This window comes from Ictidomys tridecemlineatus, chromosome 3 (genome assembly GCF_052094955.1).
Source record: "Ictidomys tridecemlineatus isolate mIctTri1 chromosome 3, mIctTri1.hap1, whole genome shotgun sequence".
Lineage (NCBI taxonomy): Eukaryota > Metazoa > Chordata > Mammalia > Rodentia > Sciuridae > Ictidomys > Ictidomys tridecemlineatus.
Window position 1 is genome coordinate 7457478 of NC_135479.1, and position 22579 is coordinate 7480056.

At 55.9% G+C, this 22579-nt stretch overlaps 1 protein-coding gene across 2 annotated transcripts in view; it reads left to right on the forward strand.

The window, feature by feature from the left end:
• Positions 1–22579, forward strand: part of Sdk2 (sidekick cell adhesion molecule 2) — a 243821-nt gene that overhangs the window by 127191 nt on the left and 94051 nt on the right. For both annotated transcript variants that reach the window (XM_021733719.3, XM_040268502.2), the window contains exon 3: positions 12343–12449. In XM_021733719.3, the coding sequence (XP_021589394.2) occupies positions 12343–12449 (107 nt within the window). The remainder of the gene's footprint in view (positions 1–12342; positions 12450–22579) is intronic.

Genomic DNA, 22579 nt, shown 5'->3' on the forward strand with positions numbered 1-22579 from the left:
ACCTTGTCCAACAGCTGTGCCTGGATTTTCTGTGGCAGCCCCACGAGTCCCACCCCCTTGTAGATGGAGTTGTCTGCCGTTTAAGAAGGTTTAGTCCCCTGTCTGAGGTCACATGCTCCTTGAGCCATGGAGCTGGGACTGGGTCAAGGGTCATCGAGCAGGGACCGTGATGAGTCACCTCATGGATGGGGAGACTGAGTCCTGATGAGGCGGCACCTGCCTCTTCCCAACCTGAAACCGTTTCTCCCGGGAAACCTGGATTCCGACTTCCCTCTCGGCAGCCACCCCCCAGCCCTCCCCTCACCCAAGGCCCCTGAGCGCGTGTGAGCCCCTGGGACCCGCTCCATGCAGATCTTGACTCGGCAGGTCAGGTGCCGCCGTGAGTCTGACCTGCTCCCGGCTGTGCCCAGGCTGCAGGTCGCCCCGCCCTGAGGGGCAAGGCTGCCAAAGGCCTCCTCCCTCTTGGCAGGTCCCCCCCTCTCGTCACTTCCCGCCTGGCTGCTCTTGCTTCCTTGGCCAGCGGCCCTGCATCACCAGCTCAGCCTCCATCCCGCCAGAACCTTCCGTCCTTGTGGCCCACCTGTGAGGGCCTCCAGGAGGAACCCCAGCCTCGGGTCATCCCAGCATTCAACCCACCTTGCTTCTTCCCGGAGGCCGCTGAGCCCCACCACTGCCACCTGTGTAATAGCACCCGTGCAAGGTCAAGGTGCTGACCTCAGCCGGCCTCTGCGAAGTCCCCCGGGTCTGCTCGCTCCCCTCACCAAGGTTTAAACTCACTTCAAGTCTCTTAAAAATACCCAGCCCCCCAGTGGCCCTGTGTCTGCCCCTCGTTCCCTTGCTAACAACGCCTGGCCGTAGACCCTGCACTCTCTGTCCACTGTCCACTGAGACTGCACCTCCCCACCCCGGCCATCAGGTTTCTCCTCGTGAAAGTCAGTGGGCCCTTCCCCACCTTCCCCGTCCCTTGGGGGAAGTGACAGGGCCAGGCCACCCTCTCTGGATCGGCCCCACCCTTTGACCAGCTGCAGCTCACCGCCCACCGACGGCCACAGAGCTTCGAGCCAAGGCTGATCCGACTGCCCTTCACCGGGGCTGGCAGGGCCAGGGGCACCCGTTGGGACATTAGGACACACAGCTCGCTGTAGCCCTTCAGCTCTGCCGTCCTGGCACGAGAGCAGCAGGGGCCACGCCCACGGGCGGCTGTGTTCCAGGGAAGCTTTATTTATGGGGCTGAGATTTGAATTTCACGCAGTGCTCATTCTTCTTTTGATTCCGTTCAGAAATTCAAAGATGGAAAAAATTTTTCTTCTACGCCTCTTGTAAAGAGGGCGGTGGGTTTAAGGAGGGGCTGTGGTTTGCCAGCTGTACCTCGAAGAGCAACACCTTCACTTCAGAGGGAGTCCTTTGTCCCCAGGGAAAAGCCGAAACCCCTTACCCCTGAGGCCCTGGGGCCGGCAGGCTGGGGGTCCAGCGCCTCCCCTCCCCGTGCTCCCCACTGGCCAGTGCTCGGCCATGCCTCACTGTCCAGGCAGCTCAGTGGTCCTCAGCCCCCCCTCTCGAGTCTCTTTGGACGGCGTCTCCTCCCCAAGCCCACCCTGCCCTCGCTCCCCAGCCTCCCCCAGGACCACCCGGGGTCCCACGCACCTGTTCTCTCCCAAGGCTCAAGCCTCAATGCCAGGCTGACGAGGGTCCCTGGAGATCCTTGGTTGAATTGTGTCCCCCACGGCCCAAGAGATCCCGTAAGGTGGTGTCCCTCTGAGAGGAGGAGAGACCCAGGGGGGAGAATCCCCTGCAAAGACCGCTGCTTCTTCCAGGAGCGGGGGGCACTGGAGGCAGCCTCACTGGGAGGCTAGGGAGGCTGGGGAGGCCCCCCACAAGGCCAGCAGATGAGGCTGCTGCCCCACCCACGTGGTCAGGCCACCAAACCCAAGCCACCGGGTCCCTGGAGGCCTGGTTTCCTTTCAAACTCCTTATCAACTTGTTTTGGTTTGGTTTCTTTCTGATCCATCTCAGCAGGAAAAGGGTCCTAATGAATCTCCACCAGGTGTCAGGAGCCGAGGGCAAAAGAGCCCAGAGCAGAGGGCAGCAGAGGGGCTGTCTCCCTGGGGAGCCGAGCCCTGGGGATACCCTCAGGCATAACTGTTGGGGGGCAGGGGCGCCCCTCTGCTTTTCTGTTTTCTTCTTTGTTTTTAAAATAATAATTATTGCCTCCTCCACCCAAGCCCAGGACTTCTTCTCCCCCCACCCCTTTTTTTTTATCCCAAACTGAAACTTCACTGAGTTTTAACTCCTCGCACCCTGGACCACGTTCTCCTCCCTGGCTCCTGCTTCTCTTCTGCTTCCAGCTCCACCAGGTCACTTTCTCTGTGCAGAGTGACCCCAGCTCTCCCGACAGAGGGTGGCACAGACACAGCTCCCGGCCAGGCAGGGCCTGGGCAGCTCCCTGCAGGACCTTCTCTCTGGGCAAAGACAAGCAGAGGAGAGAAGATGTGCCCTAGAGCAGTCCCAAGGGCCCCAGGACAGGTCGGGGGCAGAGACGGGGCAAGGAAGGCTTTGTGGGAAGAGGGGCCTGAAACCGAATCCCACTTGTGTCCTCTGAACTGGGTGACCTGGGGCACAGGCTCAACTTCTCTGAGCCCAGGTCCCAGGCTACAGAATGGAGGAGGCGTCTCCCCCACCTGGGGTTCACATGGGAACTACTGTGTGACAAGTGTCAGGCCCAGAACCCGCGCTGGTCTTTGGTGGTCTTCAGTGGAGGGGAGAGCCCCCGCTTTCCTCCCGAGCAGTATTGGTCCCGCCCGCCATGGCAGAGTCTCATCCCACTCCCAGCCCTGCACTGTCCTGTTCCCTCCTCGCTGACCCTCTCAGCTTCTTACCAGCTAGACCTCTTTGGGGGACGGCTGGGCTAATGGATAACAGATTAATGAAGCCCTTGTCCTTGTTCATTGAGAGCAGTTGATGATGGACACCCTCCCCCAGCCAGCCCAAGCCAAGGCTGTCACAGTGTCAGCAGGCCCTGCTCAATAATGCCACCATCCCTCATGTTGACCATGAAGCCTGGGATCATCAGAACATCATGAGCTCCCAGGGGAGGCCTGGGGGAGGCAAGGAGGCCAGGAGGCCAGGGCAGGCCCTGGAGGCTGAAGGCACACCTCGGCATCTGAGGCAAGTCTCTCATCAGAATCGGTTTTTACAAGCTACAGGCCATGCTTTGCCAGAGTTCCACCTTCAGGGACCTGCCAGGCTCAGCCTGCTTCTTCAGAGTCTACAGAACGAATGGCAACCACCCCGGTCCCCAACTCCATCATCCCTCCGACCTTGCCAGGGATTTGCCTGACCTGCTTTGCTCCCAACCTGTCACAAGTTATCACCGACGTAGCAACTTGAAGCCATGCAAATGTATCCACTGCAGTTCCAGAGGTCGGAGGTCCTAAATTCAAGTGTCAGCCTGGCAGGGCGGTCTCCAGTGTCTGCAAACAGAAGATGGTGTCCCCACGCCAGACAGTCGATTCCTCCTTCCTCCACCTCCCTGTTCCACGCCAGCCCTGGAGGCCTGGGTGACACCACTCTGAGAGGTGAAGTGGATGTCCATCACCCAGCTGACCATTCAGATGCTGATCTCTCCCAGGAAACCCTCATGACCCACCCAGGAAGCACGCTTTACCGGCTATCTGGGCAGCCCTTAGCTCAGTCTCTCTGGTGCTCACAGTCGCTCTCGTGGTCAGCATCTTGGGCTCCTCCCCTTCCTGGCCACTTCAGGCACCACCCCCACACCCTACAGGGCTCTAGGTGCCAGGTTACCCACCTCGGAGGGCCACCGTGTCCCTTACTATCCAAATGTCTGTCCTCTGTGAAAGACAAGTGCAGGGCTGTCCCCAGCCTGGCAGTGATCCTGGAAGACCTGGCCCACCTCGCCCTGGCCCACCTGCCACCTCTGTGGCCCTCGGTCCTCTGGCAGCCCCTCCCTCCCCAGCTGCTGCGGGCCCAGCCAGGACACTCCTCCCTCCCCCGGCACTGACAGCAGAGGCGCTGCCGTGTGTCAGACTTTCCCCAAGACGTGGGAGGGGAATTACAGCGCGGGTCGGAAACGCTTAAAATAGAACAGAAATCTCTGTTCCTGAACCCCCCCAGTCCTCACCACGGGGTGCACCCTGACGTCAGCCTCCCTGTGCTCCCCAACCCCCTGACCTCCATGAGTAAGTGGAGCCATGGCCCAGGGCCTCCTCCACCTGGGGCAGGGGCCTCTCACCCTTTCACTGTGGGCTCTCCTGGCCTCTCTAGCTGCCTTTCCCGGGGTCTCCTGTTACTAGATTCTCTGCTCCCTAGCAACAGCTCTTTCTCAGCACCTTCCAGATGCTCCAGTTCTTACTCCCTGCTCAGCAGCAACCCCTTTCCTCTACCCACTGTTCACCCAGGTGGACGGGGAGGAGGGTCCACAACCAAACCATCCTGCAAACCATTCTCCTTTCAGGACTGAGACCCCAAGTTATTGGGCACCACCCAGTGACATTCTTGTTCTCTGGGTGCTAGGCTGATCCTGCATGCTGGCTCCCTATTAGCTGTGTGGCCTGGGGCAAGTTCCCTCCTGTCTCTGGGCCCCAGTTGTCGAATCTGTGAACTGAGGCTTCCTACAGTGTTGTGAGGATTAAATGAATCGGTATGTGTGGAGGCACCTGTGACTTTCCTTGCAGTAATACTTATTACTATGTTAATTGCATCATGGTATATATTGTCTATATGTTGTATGTAATCGTATATGGTATATTCAAAGGGGAAGGTACAGGGTGGGCTCTTCCTGGGGAATCATCATAGACAGAGTTTTGCCTCTTTTCTGAAGCTTTTAGCAAAAGCTGTGCCTGACGTGGAGCTGGTCAGTTTCTAGCTGGCCAGGTCACAGGCATGCTGCCTGTTCCCACAGGTGCCTGGACACGCACATGCTGTGGCACCTGGTACCTCTCCTGCCTGTTTCCCAAGAAGGTCCATGGGAAGAGGGTCAGAAGCCCAAATTCCCAAGCTCAATTTCCCACTACGGTCCCCTAAACCTGCACCAACCTCAGCCATCTGTGGTGACACCTACAGCTGAAGGAGCATAGGGCCCCTACTGACCCCCAGTGGATGTGGCAACCCAGCTGCCTTCTCTCCTGAGCACCGTGCACTTGAGAAGAGGCCTCGAGTCAGACAGCGTGTGTGCAAGAATGAGCCGAGTGTGGGTGTGTGCACATATGAGCATGAGTCTGCATGAGGAGGGGCCCCACGAGTGTGCAAATGAGGACACCGTAGGGTGTGCATAAATGCCTGTGCACACGGGAGGGCGTGCATGAGTGTGCTCTGTGCGTGTGCAGGGTGCCCGTGCACACACGCCTTTCCTCCCTGTGAGCGTTACCACGTGCATCTCCAGGCATCTGATTTATTAACCAGGACAATACAAGGAGAGCGTGCCTATTATTTCTGGTGTCCGTATCCGCTCCTGACAGCTTCGTGAAATTGAAATATCTTATTTAATGTGAGTAAGAATCATTTTAAATATCAACTGTGACACTCAAGGACTCCAACCAAAAAGGGCACTGTGTGTTTCCCCCCCTGTGCAGGAGAAGATGCCACATTTGTTAGGCAGTTATTTTCTCCCCTGCTCCTCTCTTGTCTCTAAAAATCCAATTATCTGTGCCAGTTCTTCTCCCTGCTGTTGTGCTATGCCCTGCACCCCCGGCCTCGATCTCCCTCCGGGGTCCTGCAGCTGTGGGGTCCTGCTGGGTTGAACCAGGACTATAATGAAGATCAGGATGGGTGTGGGTTCTTGGTGTGACTTCCTCCACCGCCCACCTCCTGCTGCAGCCTCCAGTTTGACCCCTGAGCCTCCCTCTGCCTCTGGCTGCCCTGGACCATCTACCGGGGAGAAAGCAGAGCTCCCTGAATTCAGAGGTTCCTCTGAGCTCTGCAGCTGTCAAAAATCCCGCGGCAGCTCCAAGGGCAGCTGTGGAAGATCTGCAAGCTTTACTGGCGTGGACACAAAGCAAGGGGGCAGAATGGGAGGCCGGGTCTCTTGTTGATGAAGGGGATGATGCAGAAATCGAATGTGCTTGCGTTTGCATGAAGAAAAGGCACTCCACACCGAGTTTCCTCCGTGGGCGTTGGGGTGATGGGTGGCTGGGGCACGGGGTAGGAGGGACTTTCTTCTGTGTGTTTTTCTTGTATTCTTTGAGTTTTGAAATATGTGAAGATATTTCCTATAACAGATAAGGAAGCAATCCTGTGAGGGGACCTGGGGCTGGGGGGACCCAGAGGCACGCAGCCCCTGGAGGCCACACTCCTCCCCAAGGCTGGCAGAACTACGGGCTGCTGGTGAACCAGGAAGAGGCTTCCTGACCTCAGTGCTCCTGTTCCCTAGAGGAGCCAGCTCAGGACCCCACCCACCCACCTGAGGATGCAAATGGAGGTGAGCAGGCTTTGGAAGCCAAGGAATGTGTGCTGCAAGGGAATCCGTGCTGTGCCGTGCTTGGCATGGGTCCACACTCTGGGGGCGGCTCCTGCTGCCCCCTCATGGGCTCCCCTCCAGTCATCCCCGTCACCCAGCCCCTTCCCCAATGAGTCTCGCATTGGCTGACATTCAGCAACACCTCGGCAGCCCCTCCTGTGCCCGGCCATGCTTGCATGGAAGATGGCTGCTCTTCTCCCCACTCTGCAGACAGGGAGACCGAGGCCGTGGCTTTTCCGTAACTCGTCCAGAATGAGCAGAAGCCAAAGCCAAGCCCCCATTGCTGCACCTCACAAGCCTGGTGCTCTCTCCTGTGCCACACTTCCTCTTGGGTGAGTCAGGTGTGGGCCCCCTAACTGGGCCCCTCCTCCAGAAGCCATTTCATCCATGCCCCTGCCCCGGCTTGAAGACGTGGACAGGGCCAGGCTCAGCTCCTTGCTGGGCTGGCAATCACCAATGGATGGGGAGACAGAGCTATGGGCTGAGTGTGTCCTGGGTTCAGTCCGGATGGGGGATGATGATGCTCTTACTGTCACTACACGGGATGCTCACAGAGTGCGGGATTTGCAAACCAAGGTGCTGGCCAGCTCCCTCTTCCACCCTCCCGGGAGGTGGAAAGGGTGGAGTGGAGTGGGTTCCCCTGTAGGAAAGGCAGTGGGTGGAGCTGTTACTGTAAACAATGCTGCCTGAGAGTCGGAACCAGGTCTCTCAGGCAGGAGCACCCAGAGGCAGCCCAAGGAGAGGGGGAGGAGCCAGAGAGGGGCTGCTCCCCTCCACCCAGCCCGGCCTCCATCAAGAGGGCCAGAGGAGAGGTGTCGGGAGGGGACAGACCCGAAGCCTATTGGCCTTCCTCGTGGCTCCCATTTCCACCTGGAGTCAAGGGCAGAGAATCTTCCCCAGAAACTGACTTTTATTAAAGTTTAAATTTTGCCACGCATCACTGACATCAGCAAACAAATCCATATCCAATGAGTCCCTGGTGCCCGTTTTATAATGTATACTTAAATTACATGCACAAAGTGCATTTTTTAAAATTTTGTTTTTAAAATAAAAGCAATATACGTCGACAGTAAAGAAAACTTTAATGGCATAGAAAGACGTAAAATCGAAAAGTCGAAGCTTCCCTCCCTCCCCATCCGGGATACCTCTCCCAAAAGGGAGATAATACATTCTGGAGTATCCATCTCAAAAGAAAAAAAGAAAAGAAAAGAAAATCCTATGCAGATACCAGTATGTTCGTGTGATTATATGTGTGCATTTCCACGCGTGTTTGTGTGCATACACACGAATATATGTACTATTTTAATTTACCCAGGTCATATCTTACCAAGTTGTAGCATGTCATCTCAGTATTCTTTGGCTCTTCTGTGGTGGAGTGAACAAATTTAAATTATTTTTATGGGATGAGTTGGCATGATCCCAAGCATTAAACTAAGGATTCGGTCGCCTGTGTCTCTAAATAGCAATTCGTAAGGCTGCCTTATTATTCTTGCTCCTAACAGTCAGCGTGACATTACTTCGCCTCTTGTGACCTCGCGTTCTGAGTACCTGCCCCCTGCACTTCCTCACTGGACTTCTGGCCATGCACGTGGTGTCTTGGGGACCTTCCCACCTCACCCCCTACAGGTGCCCATTCACTCCGGGGCTGCGGCATCATTTATTGATCCGGTCCTTCTGATGGACGTTCGGGTTGCTCCCTTTCCTTTGTTTGCCTCTGCGATGACAAGCGACACCTCAGTGAGCATCCCTGCACATATTTTCTGTCACGTTGCTGGCAAGTGTGTCTAAAATGCCATCTCCTGGGTCAAGGACCTTGCATGGCCTAATCGTGACTGATTGGGACCCCAAACGCCGGACCAGTTTACAGCGCCACCGGCAGACCTGTTGATGCGCCTCCCTCCTCCCCGCTCTTGCCGACACCGGGTGGGACCCCAAAACCAGTGACACTCGGAGGCGAAGCCTTGTCTTGCTTTGGTGTTAATTTCTCTCCATGTGCCCGGAGCCAGACACCTTTTCAGATGTTGATCAGCCGTTTCTCTCTATGCGCCTCCTCCTGGTGCTTTTTCTCAGTATCTGATTCATTTCTAAGCAGAGAGAGCCCTTCCAGCCTCTCTCCTTCCATCCCCCTCGCAGGTCATCCTGTCGCTTTCCCAGGAGCACTGTCCCTCGTCTGGGGAGGCGGCGTCGCAGACAGGAGCAGACACTGGGCTGGGGTCAAGGGTGAGCGGAGAGAAGGAAACAGATCTGCCGGAGTTTGGGCACCCGCCATCTCCCCGTCAGCTTTCTGTGCACAGTAGCCAGGGACAGATGAGAGCTGCAGCTGCTGGCGGAGATGGGCGATTGGGCAGCCAGAAGGTTCTGGATAACCCTGCAGAGCCAAAGCAAACCTGGCGCACCCCCAGCTGTGAGTCAGGCGCACACAGTTCCCGGAGAGAAGATGGGACCTTTGGCATGTGATCGCAACGTTGACCTGGCTCCCAGCCCAGCTTGGAGGCAGGGAGGCTTGGGGGGCACTGCCTCTTAAGGTATGTGAGACTAGGGGTCAATGCCAAGGTGTTTCTGAACCTCGATGTCCCCACCACCACCACCACCAAATGGGGCTGCTAATGAGAGTACGTCTCCCTCGTGTCAGTGGGAGATTCAATCAGAGGCTCTCCGTGCCCACCCGTGGCTCTCTACACATCAAGTGAGAGGCGTGGGCTGGTGCAGTGGGCTCTGCATGAAATTTAAGTTTAAAAATTTGTTAGAATTGCCTTCCTTCTGAGATTCAGCTTCTTTTTGTCATCTCAGAAGTGTCCTTTTAAAATAAAATGCTGACCATTTCAATTTATTTTTCTCCCTCCCCAGCACTTTTTAATATTATTCCTCCTTTCTTCCTTTTTTTTTTTTTTGTTTGTTTTTTCAAGTGCTCATTGCTTGCTTCTGTTTGCTTTCTGGTTGGTTGGTTTTAATGATCTTGGCAAAGTAAAACGTTGACAGTCTCACGTCGATCCCCGTTTTTTTAAGTACTACTGGTCCATGATATCAACAGTCTGGGAACTGCTGTGTGAAATGAAGAAATGTATGAAACGTACTTAGTCCAGCCTCTGGAGCAGAGAGGACGCTCAGAGAGGGGCAGCTACTGTGCCACCCTGGAAAGGCCGTCACCTTTGACAGGGACGATGATCCTGGGGCTACTGGTAGTGGTGGTGGAGATGATGCTGGGGAACATGGTAATGATGTTGCAGTGACAGGGATGATGGTGGTGGTGAAGGTGATGGAGATGGTGCTGATGGTAATGATGACGGTGATGATGATGGTGGCAGTGGTCATGAAGATGGTGGCAGTGGTGGTGATGATGGTGGCAGTGGTGACAATGATGGTGAACGTGGGGAGGAGGATGGTGGTGGTGATAATAAAAAATAGGCCCAAATCTTCACCGCATTGGCCTAGGATCTGACTTCCTTCCCAAGACTCCTAAAGCACAAGAAGTAAAATCAAGAATCAATAAATGGGATGGATTCAAATCAAACAGCTTCTTCTCAGCAAAGGAAACAATTAATAAAGTGAGGAGAGAGCCTACAGATTGGGAGATTATCTTTACCACATGCACCTCCGATAAAGCATTAATCTCTAGTTCATATAAAGAACTCAAAAAAATTAATACCATAAAAACAAATAACCCAACCAATAAATGGGCTAAGGAACCGAACAGACACTTTTCACAGAAGAAACACAATTGATCAGCAAATATATGAAAAAGTGTTCAACATCTCTAGCAATTAGAGATTTATGCAAACAAAAACTACTCTGAGATTTCATCTCACTCCTGTCAGAACGGCAATCATCAAGAATACAGGCAACAGTAAATGTTGGTGAGGATGTGGGGATAAAGGTCCACTCGCACATTGCTGGTGGGAATGCAAATTGGTGCAACCACTATGGAAAGCAGTATGGAGATTCCTCAGAAAACTGGGAATGGAACCACCATTTGACCCAGCTATTCCACTCCTTGGTTTATTTATACGAAAAGGAGTTAAAATCAGCGTACTATAGTGACGCAGCCACATCAATGTTTATGACAGCTCAATTCACAATAGCTAGACTATGGAACCAACTTAGACGTCCCTCAATAGATGAATGGATAAAGAAAATGTGGTATATATAATCAATGGAACATTACTCAGCTTTAAAGAAGAGTGAAATTATGGTATTTGCCAGTAAATGGTTGGAGTTGGAGGATATCATGGTAAGGGAAATAAACCAATCCCACAAAACCAAAGGCCGAATGCTTTCTCTAATATGGGCATGTTAATTCACAATAAGGCAGGGTGCGGGGTGGGGCGCTAGGGAAGAATAGCATAGCATTACCTTAGATTAGGTAGAGGGAAGTGAAGGGAGGGGAGGGGAGGGGATGTGGGGATAGGGAAGACAGTAGAATGAAACAGACATTATTCCTGTATGTCTATATGCGACTGCAGGACCAATGTGAGTCTGCAACATGTACACTCAGAAAAATAAAATTATACCCCATCTATGTATGGTATATCAAAGTGCATAAATGCATTCTACTGTCAGCTACAACTAATTACAACAAATAAAAAACCTAAAAACAAAACCGAGAATACAAAAATAAATAATGATGGTGGCAGTGGTGGTGATGATGGTGCTGATGTGGGTGGTGATGATGGTGCTGATGGTGCTGATGGGGGTGGTGGTGCTGATGGTGCTGGTAATAATGACGGTGGCAGTGGAGGTGAGGATGGTGAACATGGTGACGATGTCTTTGGTGGTGATGATGGTGCTGCTGGTGATGAGCCCTACCCTGGACTCATGTGACACAAGCCTGGGAATTCTTGGAAATGGGCAGCTCCCTGCCAGGCTTGGCATACCCTGGAGGTACTGAGCCTGTCCACCAAGGCAGCTGGGCAAACCCAAGGACACCCAAGGACTGAGACAAGGTGTCCTAGACCCAAAACCCTTATTCCTCTGAGCGTCCTGCTAGACCATTGCTCAGAAGCGGGAAAGGTGGGGCTGGGGCTGGGGCTCAGCAGCAGAGCGCTTGCCTGGCATGTGTGCGGCCCTGGGTTCGATTCTCAGCACTACTTATCAATAAATAAAATCAAGGTCCTTTGACAACTAAAAAAATATTTAAAAAGAAGAAGAAGTGGTAAAGGTGATCGCAGGGCCATCAGGGAGCTAGGCCCTGGTCCCAGGCTCCTTCACCCCCATGCTCACTCTCCGACGCTCCTCTTGCTGACCCCCATCCTCCATGGCTCTCGCCAGGTGAGCACATCATTATACCTGCTCTCCAGCCTCTGCTCCCTCCTCCCCAGTGCCAGACTCTGTAGCTTCTAGAGTGACGTGTGTGTCCCAGGAGGAGTCTACCAAGAGCCCACACTTACCCAATGCAGCCCGACTGTCTCAGGGTCCCCTCCCTCCCCTCCACCAGCCACAGGGGAGCTGCCCTTATCCCAAAGAAGGACTGACGCAGAACATTTGGTGAAACGTGAATTTCTCTGCTTCCATCCATGCCAATTAATATTTACAGCCCTGTGCCTGGCCAAAACAGAAGGCCCTCACCTTTCTCCATCATGTGAGTCACGGGCTGGGAAGACTGGCCTCCAGGAGAACTGAGGTGTAATAGGAGGCCAGGCTGTGGGTTGGGTCAAGGACTCAAGCCCAGCACCTGCCAACCCTGGGGAAGTGCAGGCTGTGACCTGTGACCACCCTGTTGATAAGGACCTTTCCGTGATCCCATGACAGAGCCTGGGAGTCAAGAGTTCCCTAGAGCCCTGCATCCAGAAGGTGATCTCTGACCCCTGAGCCTGGTCTGACCTCTGACCCCTGCAGCTACCTGATTTACTCACGGGCATCTTGTCTGTCCCTAGGTACATGATCACCAGCCTGGACCGCACCCACGCTGGCTTCTACCGCTGCATCGTGCGGAACCGGATGGGGGCCCTGCTGCAGCGGCAAACGGAGGTCCAGGTGGCCTGTGAGTACAGTGGGGAATGGGGTGGGGACAGGAGAGGGTCTGCAGGTCCACACCCACCAGTCCCACTCCAGGCAGAGCCAAAGCCAGGGTGGCCTTCCACACCTGCTGCACGGGGGGTGGGGCGGGGGGCGGGGGGGGCTTCCCATTCTGGGCCAATCCCCTTTTACAGTTGGTAGGAGAAGCTCCGAGACAGGGTGGGAGCTCCCAAGGTCACAGCCAATTGGTGTCCCTCATGCGTCTACTGGCTCTGTGACCCTGTGGACGTGTCCAGGACCTTGACCTTCCCATCCTCCAGCCCACTCAGCCCTGGAGCAAACAGCCCAGGAGCTCCATGATCTTCAGGGGGCACTGGGAGGTGCCTCAGGGGGGAACCGGAGCTCCAGGAGGGAGGGGGCGACGAGTCAGGGCTTCCAGGGGGCCAGGCGATGGAGGGTAAAACGCCAGGCCCTCACTGGACGGCCTCCCCGGCTCCTCCAGCCCAGGGAGGTTCCTCGGGTAGGAAAGGGGGATGGCACCAGAGGGACCCGCTGAGGCAGAGACCAGGGCCTCACCGCGGCCCCCCGCCGCTGCGCCCTCCCTGGCCACCCCAGCAGGCTGCAGATGAGGCACGGCACGGCTGCCCCAGCCTGGTCTTCCAGGGACAGGGCGCGAGGTCGCACTGTGGGTGTGGGCGTGGGAATCCTTAGTGAGCCCTGAGCCCCGGGGACAGCCCCCGAGTTAACACAGGCAAGAGCCTGCTGGGCAGAGAGGAGCAGAGAGAGCTGCGAGAAAGCCTGAAGTGAGGCAGAGGGTTTATAACGATGATGGAAAACAGCCCTCATCAAGAGTGGAGGGCGCTTGCCCCGTAAGTCCGCAGCCAGGCAGCGCGGCCTCCACCCAGAGGGCGGCAAAGCTGGAGCACCAGCTGGAGGACTCCCACGGGGCTTTGTGTAGCCTGTTCAGGAGGCGGGGGCAGGGGGCTGCGGCTCACTGGCAGGTGTGGCAGTGTGTGTGCATGCATACTGCAGTCAGTCTGCCTAGTTTCATGTGTGTGCAAGTATGTGCACATGGGTGTGTGTGCCTCAGCCAGTCTGCTTCCCTAGTCAGCTGTCTGAAAGCACATGTGTGTGCAAGTGTGCCCACGCATTGCATACCTGTGTGCATGTGCAAGCATGTGCATGTATCTGTGCAGTGTGTGCTTACAAGTGTGCTTACACACACATCTGTGTGGTCCTTCACATCAGAGTTGGTGTGCTCTTTACTCACCTGTGTGCAGGAGAGAACATATGTGTGGGTGCACACGCAGGTGCACACATGCAGTCAGAAACACCATCCAGGACACCATTCAGTGGGGGCTGTGGGGTGAAGGGTGGGGACTCTGCCAAAGTCCTTGCTTCAGAGGAGACAGCAGGAACTTTCTGGCGAGCCCCTGAGATGAGATGACACAGTCTCCCCAGGCTGGCTGTGCTGGTGACAGATGGTCAGTGCCCATGTGGCTGAAATGCTTCTTTCCTTGGTTGTGAGGGGGTCCAAGAGCACTGCATTGCACACCCCTGCTCACATACACACAAACCAGGATGGCAGGCCCTCCCTCCAAACCAGGCCTGACTGTGCATGGTCACTGCCCCAGGCCAAGGGATCCTCTTGCCCTCAAGCCGGGGAGGCAGTGGAACTAGACCCCTCTGTAGGCCCAGAGCCAGGTGCACCTGCTGTGGGCAGAAAGACTTTGGTAAGGACCCAGGGGTACCTGGCACTTCCTGGCTGCTGCAGAGAGGAGTCCAGATCACTCTACCCTGCCCTCCAGGGACGCCCAGCCTGGGAAACAGATGGGAGGGGATCTGTGCTGCCCGACACCCTCACCTTCTGCCCAGGTACAGACCCCTGCCATGGGGTCACCCTCAGCTCCTCTCCTGCTCATTGCAGTTTCCAGAGGCCTCCAAACCCTCTGGCGGTGCTGGCAGGGATGACCCCAGGTCGATGACATGTGGGAGCCTGGGCACTCTGAAGTGGCTGAGATCCAGCTGGCAGGCTGTGGGCCCAGCACCACAGGAGGCAGTGTGGCCTAACAAGGAGCGTGGTCTTGAGATGCAGATCACATTAAAATCCTGCATCTGCCCTTGATTGCTTTGTGACCCGGGAAGCAGCTGGACCTCTGAGCCTCTCACAAGCTCCAGTTTCTCACCTGTAGGATTCATTTAATCATTCCTACTTCCTAGGCACACCCAAATGATTCCCTGAGCTCATGTGCCAAAGTCCTGCCTACAGTGCCCCCTGAATCCCGGGGACTCGCTGCTGCAATTGCTATTCATGGCATCCTCTGAAGGAAGAATAAAAGCAGACCACAGAAAGCAGTGGCCTCCGGCAAGAGCTGCCCTGGCCAAATGCAGATCATGGAGCTGGCTGCCTTCCCGGAGGCCTCTGCCACCTCACGAAGTGGGACTCCTACACTGCTACTGGGCCTTCTCAAAGCTCCAGGTGTGTCCTAGGCATGGCTTTGACCACGACTGTCACCACGTCCCCACCACCTTCTCCTGTGCTGCTGCTGCAGGAGAAGATGTACACATGAGTCACAGGCCCCAGGCAGAGCAGCAGGACACCTTGGAGGGGTGGAAGGCAGAGTGAAGGGGAGGCTCACGTTAGCCAGATCCGGGCCACCAGCCGGCTGCTGCTCCCCCAGACCAGCACTGAGCACCTGCTACGGCATCCGGCTTTCCTTCAGGGTCCCCTAAAGTGGAAGCTCCTGCCTGCAGCCCGTGGAGCCCTAAAGCCAGGGAGCCCTGGGAGCTCCTGCTGGCCACAGAGAAGAACCGTCAGCCCAACAAGCTACAGGTTTTGCCAGCCCCGATGGCCAGGGCGGGGCCAGGAAGGGACAGGCACCTCCCCAGGCCCCTCTGTGGCCTTGCACTTGTCTCGTTTGGGGGGTGGTCTCTCTCTTTCTCTAGTTGAGGGAGGTGAGGCTTCCACCCTCCAAGGCTCCCGGGAATTCAGGGTGCAGGGAAAGATGAGATCTGGCCAGAGCAGCTCACCCGCACCACTCTCGGGGCAGCACACGCCATTCCTCGGTGGTCATCCGCCTGAAGAGAGAAGTCCCTATCCCCGTGTTGTAGGTGAGGAAACCGAGGCCCGGCAGGGGCCGTAACTTACCCAGGTCTCAAGCACCAGAACCAGGATCTGAACCCATGATCGCCAACTGCCAGACACCCCACTGCTGCCCGCGCCTAAGGAAAGTAAAACCAGCGTGGGGTGTGGGAGAAGGGCACCTGCTGGGTCAGGTTCTGATGCATCCCAGCCACCCCAGGCTGTAGTGCCCCACACAGAGATGCTATCCCTCCTGGGATGCCTGTGGCTGGTGCCTGTGGCTGGGGTGGTCGCCCGTCACGTGATTTTTCACTGCTCTCTGCCTGGGCTCTTTGGTGTGCCAGGTCAGGACCCTTCTGTCCTGATTAACTATTGGCCATGCTCTGGGGATGGGGTCAGAAGGGGTGAGTCTGAGCTCCAGCTGAGGACCCTGGGTACATCCCTTCCTCTCAGGCCTCAGTGTCCGGGACTGTAAGATAAGATCCGTGTTAGCTCTGGTGTTAATAAGGTGAAGGTGGCTATCAGGGCCAGGACCATGGGCCCGACACAGAAGGCCAGAGCCAGCCCTGGGCAGGAACCTCCGGAAGAATCCTTCCTCTGGTGTGACTAGGTGAACATCTTTCCTCAGTGGGTTCCCAAGACAGGTCAGAGAGCTTGGGAGGTATGTCCTACGAGCCACAAGTCAAGACGGGGAAACTGAGGCTCAGAGAGGTTAGAGGACAGCCTAAGCCCCCCCTCCCCACCCGATATTTCTGCCTTCGTCTTCCTAGTAGGGCATAGACATGAACCCACCTTGAGCCCTGGTTCAATGCCACATCTTAAAGCTGTGTGACCTTAACTTCTGTGTGACTTAACTCCTCTGTAGCTTCATGTCCTGGTGTATAAGAGGAAATGCTGCTGTTATGCCAGCTTGGCTGGGCAGTTGCAAGGATCCGTGGATCAATGCACACAAACAGTTGCAAATGCTTCCCAGCCGGGATGAACACATGGGAGAGCAGACTTTCCTCTCTCTAAGAAGTGAGCCAGGAAGGGTGACCTGGAACCTTGTGTCACTCTGTCTGCCCAAGTAGGGACATCCCAGCCACCCCTCCACTTGGCAAGGCTGGGACTGGAGAGGCAGGTCAGGCACCAAGAAGCCCAGTTCAAGGAGGCTGACCCCTTGATGGCACACCCTGAGAACGAGTACCCAGCTCACCTCACCGTTTCCCTGTCCTGGGGTTCTCCCAGGCCTCTGCATCTGTCTCTGTCCACCCATCATCTTGCACAGACGCACTCGCTCTGAGATGGGTCGGATGGGGCTACTTCTTCCAGACCCCTGGCTCTGGCTTCCTTGGCTGCGTCCACCTCCCTGGGAGGACAGGTTTTGTCCTGGGGCTCCAGGCAGCAGGTCCCCTGGTGGCTGCTGTCCTTTATGCCCCTTTCCGGGGAGCCATCAGGCCCTACCCCCAGCTGGTACCTTCCCAGAGAGGGCCCATGAATTGGGTTCTAATGAGAAATTAATAAGGCAGCTGTGCTAACAACTAATGATAATGGCAAAGTCGTTAAAAAAAGATTCTTTACGTGTTTTTAATTACAGCAATTAAGGGGAAGTCAATAAAACATCTCTCCCCCCCAGCCCCCTTCCTGTCCCCACATTGAGTCTCTTCTTTGTATTTTTTAAAGTCACCATAAATTTCTGGCATTCAGCCTGTGGGAGGAGTGGGAGAGCCCTCTGGAATAGACAGGCTTCCCGGAGCCAACTGTCGGCCACGTGCGGGTCCTGTGGCACCTTTGTGTCCTCCCCTGGGCCATGCCCCCAGCCCCCTCCCCAGCCTGCGCCAGCCAAGACCTGCCCAGCGCAGCACCAAGCCCAGCCACACACACAGCCAAGGCCTGTGTCCTGGCAGCCTGGTGGCTGGAGGGGAGCGAGCCTCAGTCCTGCCGGCTGGGGTGGGGCTTCTCCTCATTCTCCACCAGCCCGAGCACGGCATGCAGCATGCAGAGCCCACACTGCCCAACGGCCTGAGCCCGTGCGCACCCAGCATCCATTTACCAGGGCCTTGAGGTCCCTCATGAACAAGGGTCATTGCCATGCAGTGCCCCCTAAGTTGTTCTAGACATTGAGGGCACAACAGGGGACAAAACCAAGACTCCCATCCCTGCCCTCAAGGAAAGTAGCGAGGAGACCCAAGCTAACAGGTGGACACATAACCTAATCCGGGGCACAGGAAGGCAGATCAAGTCTTGTGAGGAAAACGAAGTCAGGTGAGAGGGACGGAGCGCGCCAGGGACCTTAACTGGTAGGCGTGGAGCTGGGTCACCCTGAGGAGGTGGCTTTGAGTAGAGTCTCCAGGACGTGGGTAGGGGGTGCAGAGGTCACCCGTGGCCAGGTGCAGGGGTGCTCGGGCGGGCTTGCCGGTCTGGGCCAAGGTGACCGGAGCAGAGTGAGGGTGCCCAAGAGAGGCAGGAGGTGGTTGGGAAGCAGGCCTCGGGGACAGACCAGGGTTCTCAGCCACGGTGGGGGCAGAGGCATGGTGGGCTCTGGTGGCAGGGAAAGCGTCGTTTTCATGGCACACATATAAAACCACAAGAGACACTATTCCACGCCCCGCAGCTTGGCAAAGCCCAAGGAGACCAGCCCGACCCTGTGCTGGTGCTGGTGGAGACCTGGGGCGCTGGTGGTGGGTGTGTGAACTGGTGCAGCTTGGGAAACCGTTTGGCGTTAGTAAAATAGACATGTGCCTGCCCTGCGTCCCAGCTGGGCACGTCCCCTCCCGTACCAGAGCATGGGAGGGGCTGCCCTCCTCAGGACAGGGGCTGCCAGGAGAGAACGCAGGGGCAGCACCTGGCCCCATGGCCCACGCACTCCCACGCCACCTGAAAATGACCGAATTAAGGGTGAGGACTCAGGGTCAGCACCACAAAATCATGTTGCTTCAAAAAGCAAATCACAGAAGCCCACGCTCAGATAATCCCAGGCACAGGGGCTTTAGAGCAGAGTAAATGAGCCGTGAGCTGCTCCAGCGAGCAGTGGTGTGTGGTGAGATGTGAAGAGGCGGCGGGAGAGCCCCGCGTCCAGGAGAGAAGCGGGCCCTGGAGCGGGAGGGCCTGGGAGGTGTCGGCAGGTCCTGGCTTGTAAGCTGGGTGCCGGGCGCCCGGGCGTTGATTTCATTCTTCTTTAAACTATACATAAAATTACACTCTCTCTTTTCTATGCATGACAGCTCATGATTTAAGAATAAATAAAAGCAATGACTGTATGCTGAAGTGGAACGCGCACTTTACAGGACCTGTTAAGCCATAACAAAGACATCAAGGAGATGTCTTAGGCCACTTCCAGCTGTGCCCCGGGCCCACACTGCTCTGTGCCTGGGGCAGCTGGTTGGCAAGGCGGCCTCAGCCCTGGCGCATGAGCAAGCCAGCACTGCAAGGGGCATGGGGTGGAGCCGGCTTCCTCCTGGACCCTGGAGCCCCACCCTCCCTTCCTCTAACCTGCCCTCCGGCTGTCTGGCTCCTTCTCAAAGCTGCCTCTTGGCTGCAGGGCTGCAGGGCTGCAGGCCAGGTGCCTGGTGCACATGCCACACCCAGGAAGCCCACCTGACAAGGTGGAATGGGGAGAATGGGAGGACACTGGGGGTCCAGGGCTCGTGGTGAGATGGGCAGATGGTGGGTAGAGAGGCGGAGGAGGATCAACCACAGAAATGGGAGCAGGGCCCTCAGAGCCCTCCTTCCTCCACCCCTCCCACCACCCGGGTGTACATGCCCATGCCACCATCCCTCCATATAACTGTGCATACAACCAGCCGCCCCACACATGCAAACATACATGCTACATAGGGGCCTACGCCATCCATCCTCCACACACACAAAGACACACACGTACCATCCACCCCAACACACAACATACATGCATACCATCGTGACACACGCATACGTGTATAAGCAGGCACCCCTCCTGCCACACACGCATGCATGCAGCACACACTGCCCCGTACACACAGACATGCATCCTACCACCATCTGTCCCACCATCTGAGCCTGTGTGTGGAGAAGGACAAATCATCCCTCCAGCCTACCAGCCCCCTCCCTCCATTCCCCGGCCCTCCATCCACCCATCCCAACGTCTATCCAGGGACTGCACAACCCCACCCTTCCCCACTGGCCCTTCCTGCCCTCGGCCCACCCTTCTCTCCACCTCCTGGCCTCAGCCAACTCATAAATTCGCCAGCTAGTTAGTTCCCTGGTCTCAGCCTGAAGGAAGCTCACCCACCCCCCAGGCCAGCGGCCAAGCGCCAGGAGGGCAGGGAACAGGACTTCCTTCAGCGCCCACCACAGGGCCTGCCGGGCCCACAGTAGGAGCTCCTAAAGAGCCGATAAACGTGGCATTGGGTGAGTTTAGACAGGACCTACTGTGCGCAGAGCTCGGGCCTGGTGGTGCTAGGGATCTGCTGCCTCCCCTCCGGGCCTCCCTCTGGCCGAAGGAGACAAGTGCAGCGAGCAGTTCAGTGCAGTTCAGTGCAGGCCAGAGTCAGGAAAAGGCCCAGACTTGGCCCGGAGGCCGAGCTCAGCCGGGCCCAGATCGCGGGAGGAATCACTCTGTCTCCATCAGCCTCCATCTCCCCACCGACCAAATGGAGCTAATAAAACTAGAGCGAGGAGAAAGCCGCAGGATTGCCATGAAATTGCTTTAAATTGTTTAAATATATCTTCCGAGTTCTGTGAAAAGTTTTTTAAATGGATAAAATTATCGTACGAACTGAAATCAATGTGATTTATTGATGTAATCTTTTATAGACAGAGGCAAGTAATAGAAATTAATAAACAACCAAAAATGTACATTTATTAAAATTGAGCTTGTCATGTTATTGGGAAGATTAAATGAGATAATGCATGTGAAGCCTACCTAGAAGGAAACCCGCATGGGGTGAGCGCCCAGCAAGCCTGCTTTCTATTTCTATTTGCTTGGCACGGGGTGATCCTTTGTTGAGGAGGTGATGTTTACGCTAAATGAAAAATGTACGGGATTCCAATATTTTAATACTGAAAAATATTGGATACCGATTTTAACACTTTTGCATGCCTTCCAGTTTCCATGTGTGATAAATTACCCGGAACACAATGGTATACAGCAATCGTGTATTAAGCTCACAGATTCTGTGATTCGGGAATTTGGGCCGGGCCCGGGGGCATGGGCTGTCTCTGCTCTATGTGGCTGGAGGTCTCCGTGGCAGGCTTGAAGGCACAGGCTGAAGTCACCTGAGGGCTCACCTGTTCATTCAGATGTCTGGGGGAACCTCAGACTCTCTCCAGGTGGGTTGTTCCCATATCTGCTTGGGCTAGCTGAGCTTCCTCCCAGGGCCGGTGTCTGATGAGTGACAGCCAGGTCGAAGCTGTACCCTTGGGATGACCTACCTGGAAGAGTCATACAGCGTGCCTTCCAGCAGGTTCTATCGGTGGAAAAGTCACAAACTCCCAAGATTCAAGGGGAGGGCATATTGGCCCTGCCTCCCAGGGGCAGGAATGTCAATCACCATGTAAGAAGAGCAGTGGGAAGGGAACACGCCTTATCATCCCATGTAATCCTCAGGACAAGCCACGGGGAAGGCACCCTCCTTAACTTTTGATTGCACACAAGAAGCAATTAAGGCTCAGCAAGGTTGAATATTTTGCCCAGCATCACAGCTGTAAGTATCAGAGCTAGGATTGGAGCTCAGTGTCAAAGTCCCCAAAGCCACCACCAGCCATTGACGTACTGCCTGCCAATTCTAGAACAAGGCTGCTGACAGCAGATTTTATTTTTTGGAACACTAAATTGGCTACCCTCCCCCCAGGATGATGTCGAACCAGGGTACCTTGGTGAATTCCTGGCTTGTTGTGGCAATCCAGGCAGGTGCCCAGCAAGTCAACAGAGGCTCTGTGGTGGGCAGTTGGGTGTGTGTGATTCTAGGAGGCAGGACAGTGTGGACATTCTGGCAAGCAAGGTTGTTTGAGGCCCCCTTAGGGAGGGACCTTGAATCCAGGCAAGGGGCTCAACCTTCCTGTGCCAGGGAGGAGATACCAAAGGCTCAAGCAGTCAATGACATGGCCAGACTCTTCTTTAGGAAGCATGGGGGAGACCCCCAGGTGGGAGGCCAGAGGTCGAGCAACGGGGACCACTAGTTGTCAGGGCTTGGGGGGACCTGGTTACCTTGGTACCTGAGAGTGGTGTCCCGGAGGAAGAAGTGGGGACCTCGTAGGGGACCAGGAAATACCTCTGATGTCAGGAAGGGAAGCAGCATCAAAGACTCCAAGTGGTTGAGCTCAGGGGACTGGCCAGGGTGGCGGTAGTGGGAGTGATGGACAGAACTAATAGCAGAAAAGAGGAGTTGGCCCGAGGTGGCAGGGCCTCCTGGCAGAAATGCCCGGCAGAAGCTGGGAATGGTGCCCTGGTGCTCAGGGAGAGCTGAGCTGGGGCAGAGGACGTGGGTCATTCGTAGACTGGTTATGGTCAAAGCCATAAGGTCAGGTGAGACACCAGGGAGGGGAGGCAGCGTGGCCCCAAAGAGACTCAAGTCCAGGGCTTGAGAAGAAGAGAGCTCAGGCCAGTAGCCTTAAACTGGGGCGTGCAGCGGAATCTGTAAGTCAGGCTGCGAATCAAGAATTCAGAGGCCAGGTGTGTGACAGCTAGGCCATCCACGGCCTGGGGAGGAGGGGACGCCGGGAAAGACTGGGTTTGCCAAGTGCCAGGTGACGTTGAGACCTGCCAGGGTGGGATAAGCCCAGCTGTCTTCAGTCACCACGGCAGTTCCCAACTGTGGCTTGTCCTGGGCACCACAGACCCATACGGATGCCTGGGTCCCACCCACCCACAAGAGTCTCACCTCTGGAAACAGAGGAAGAAGAGGCCATGCTGTTCAAGGAGTTGAGAAATAACAGCCACCCTGGTGAGAGAAGCTCAGGTGGCTTAGGACATGTGGCCTCTTGGGTGCAGAGGGGAACATTGGGCACTGGAGAAACCCAGGCCCACGGAGCCACGGTCTGAGCTCTTCCTGCACGTGGGCCTGCTGACCTGGGGAGCCCAGGGTGTGCATGATGTAGTGAGGGCTTGAGGAGGA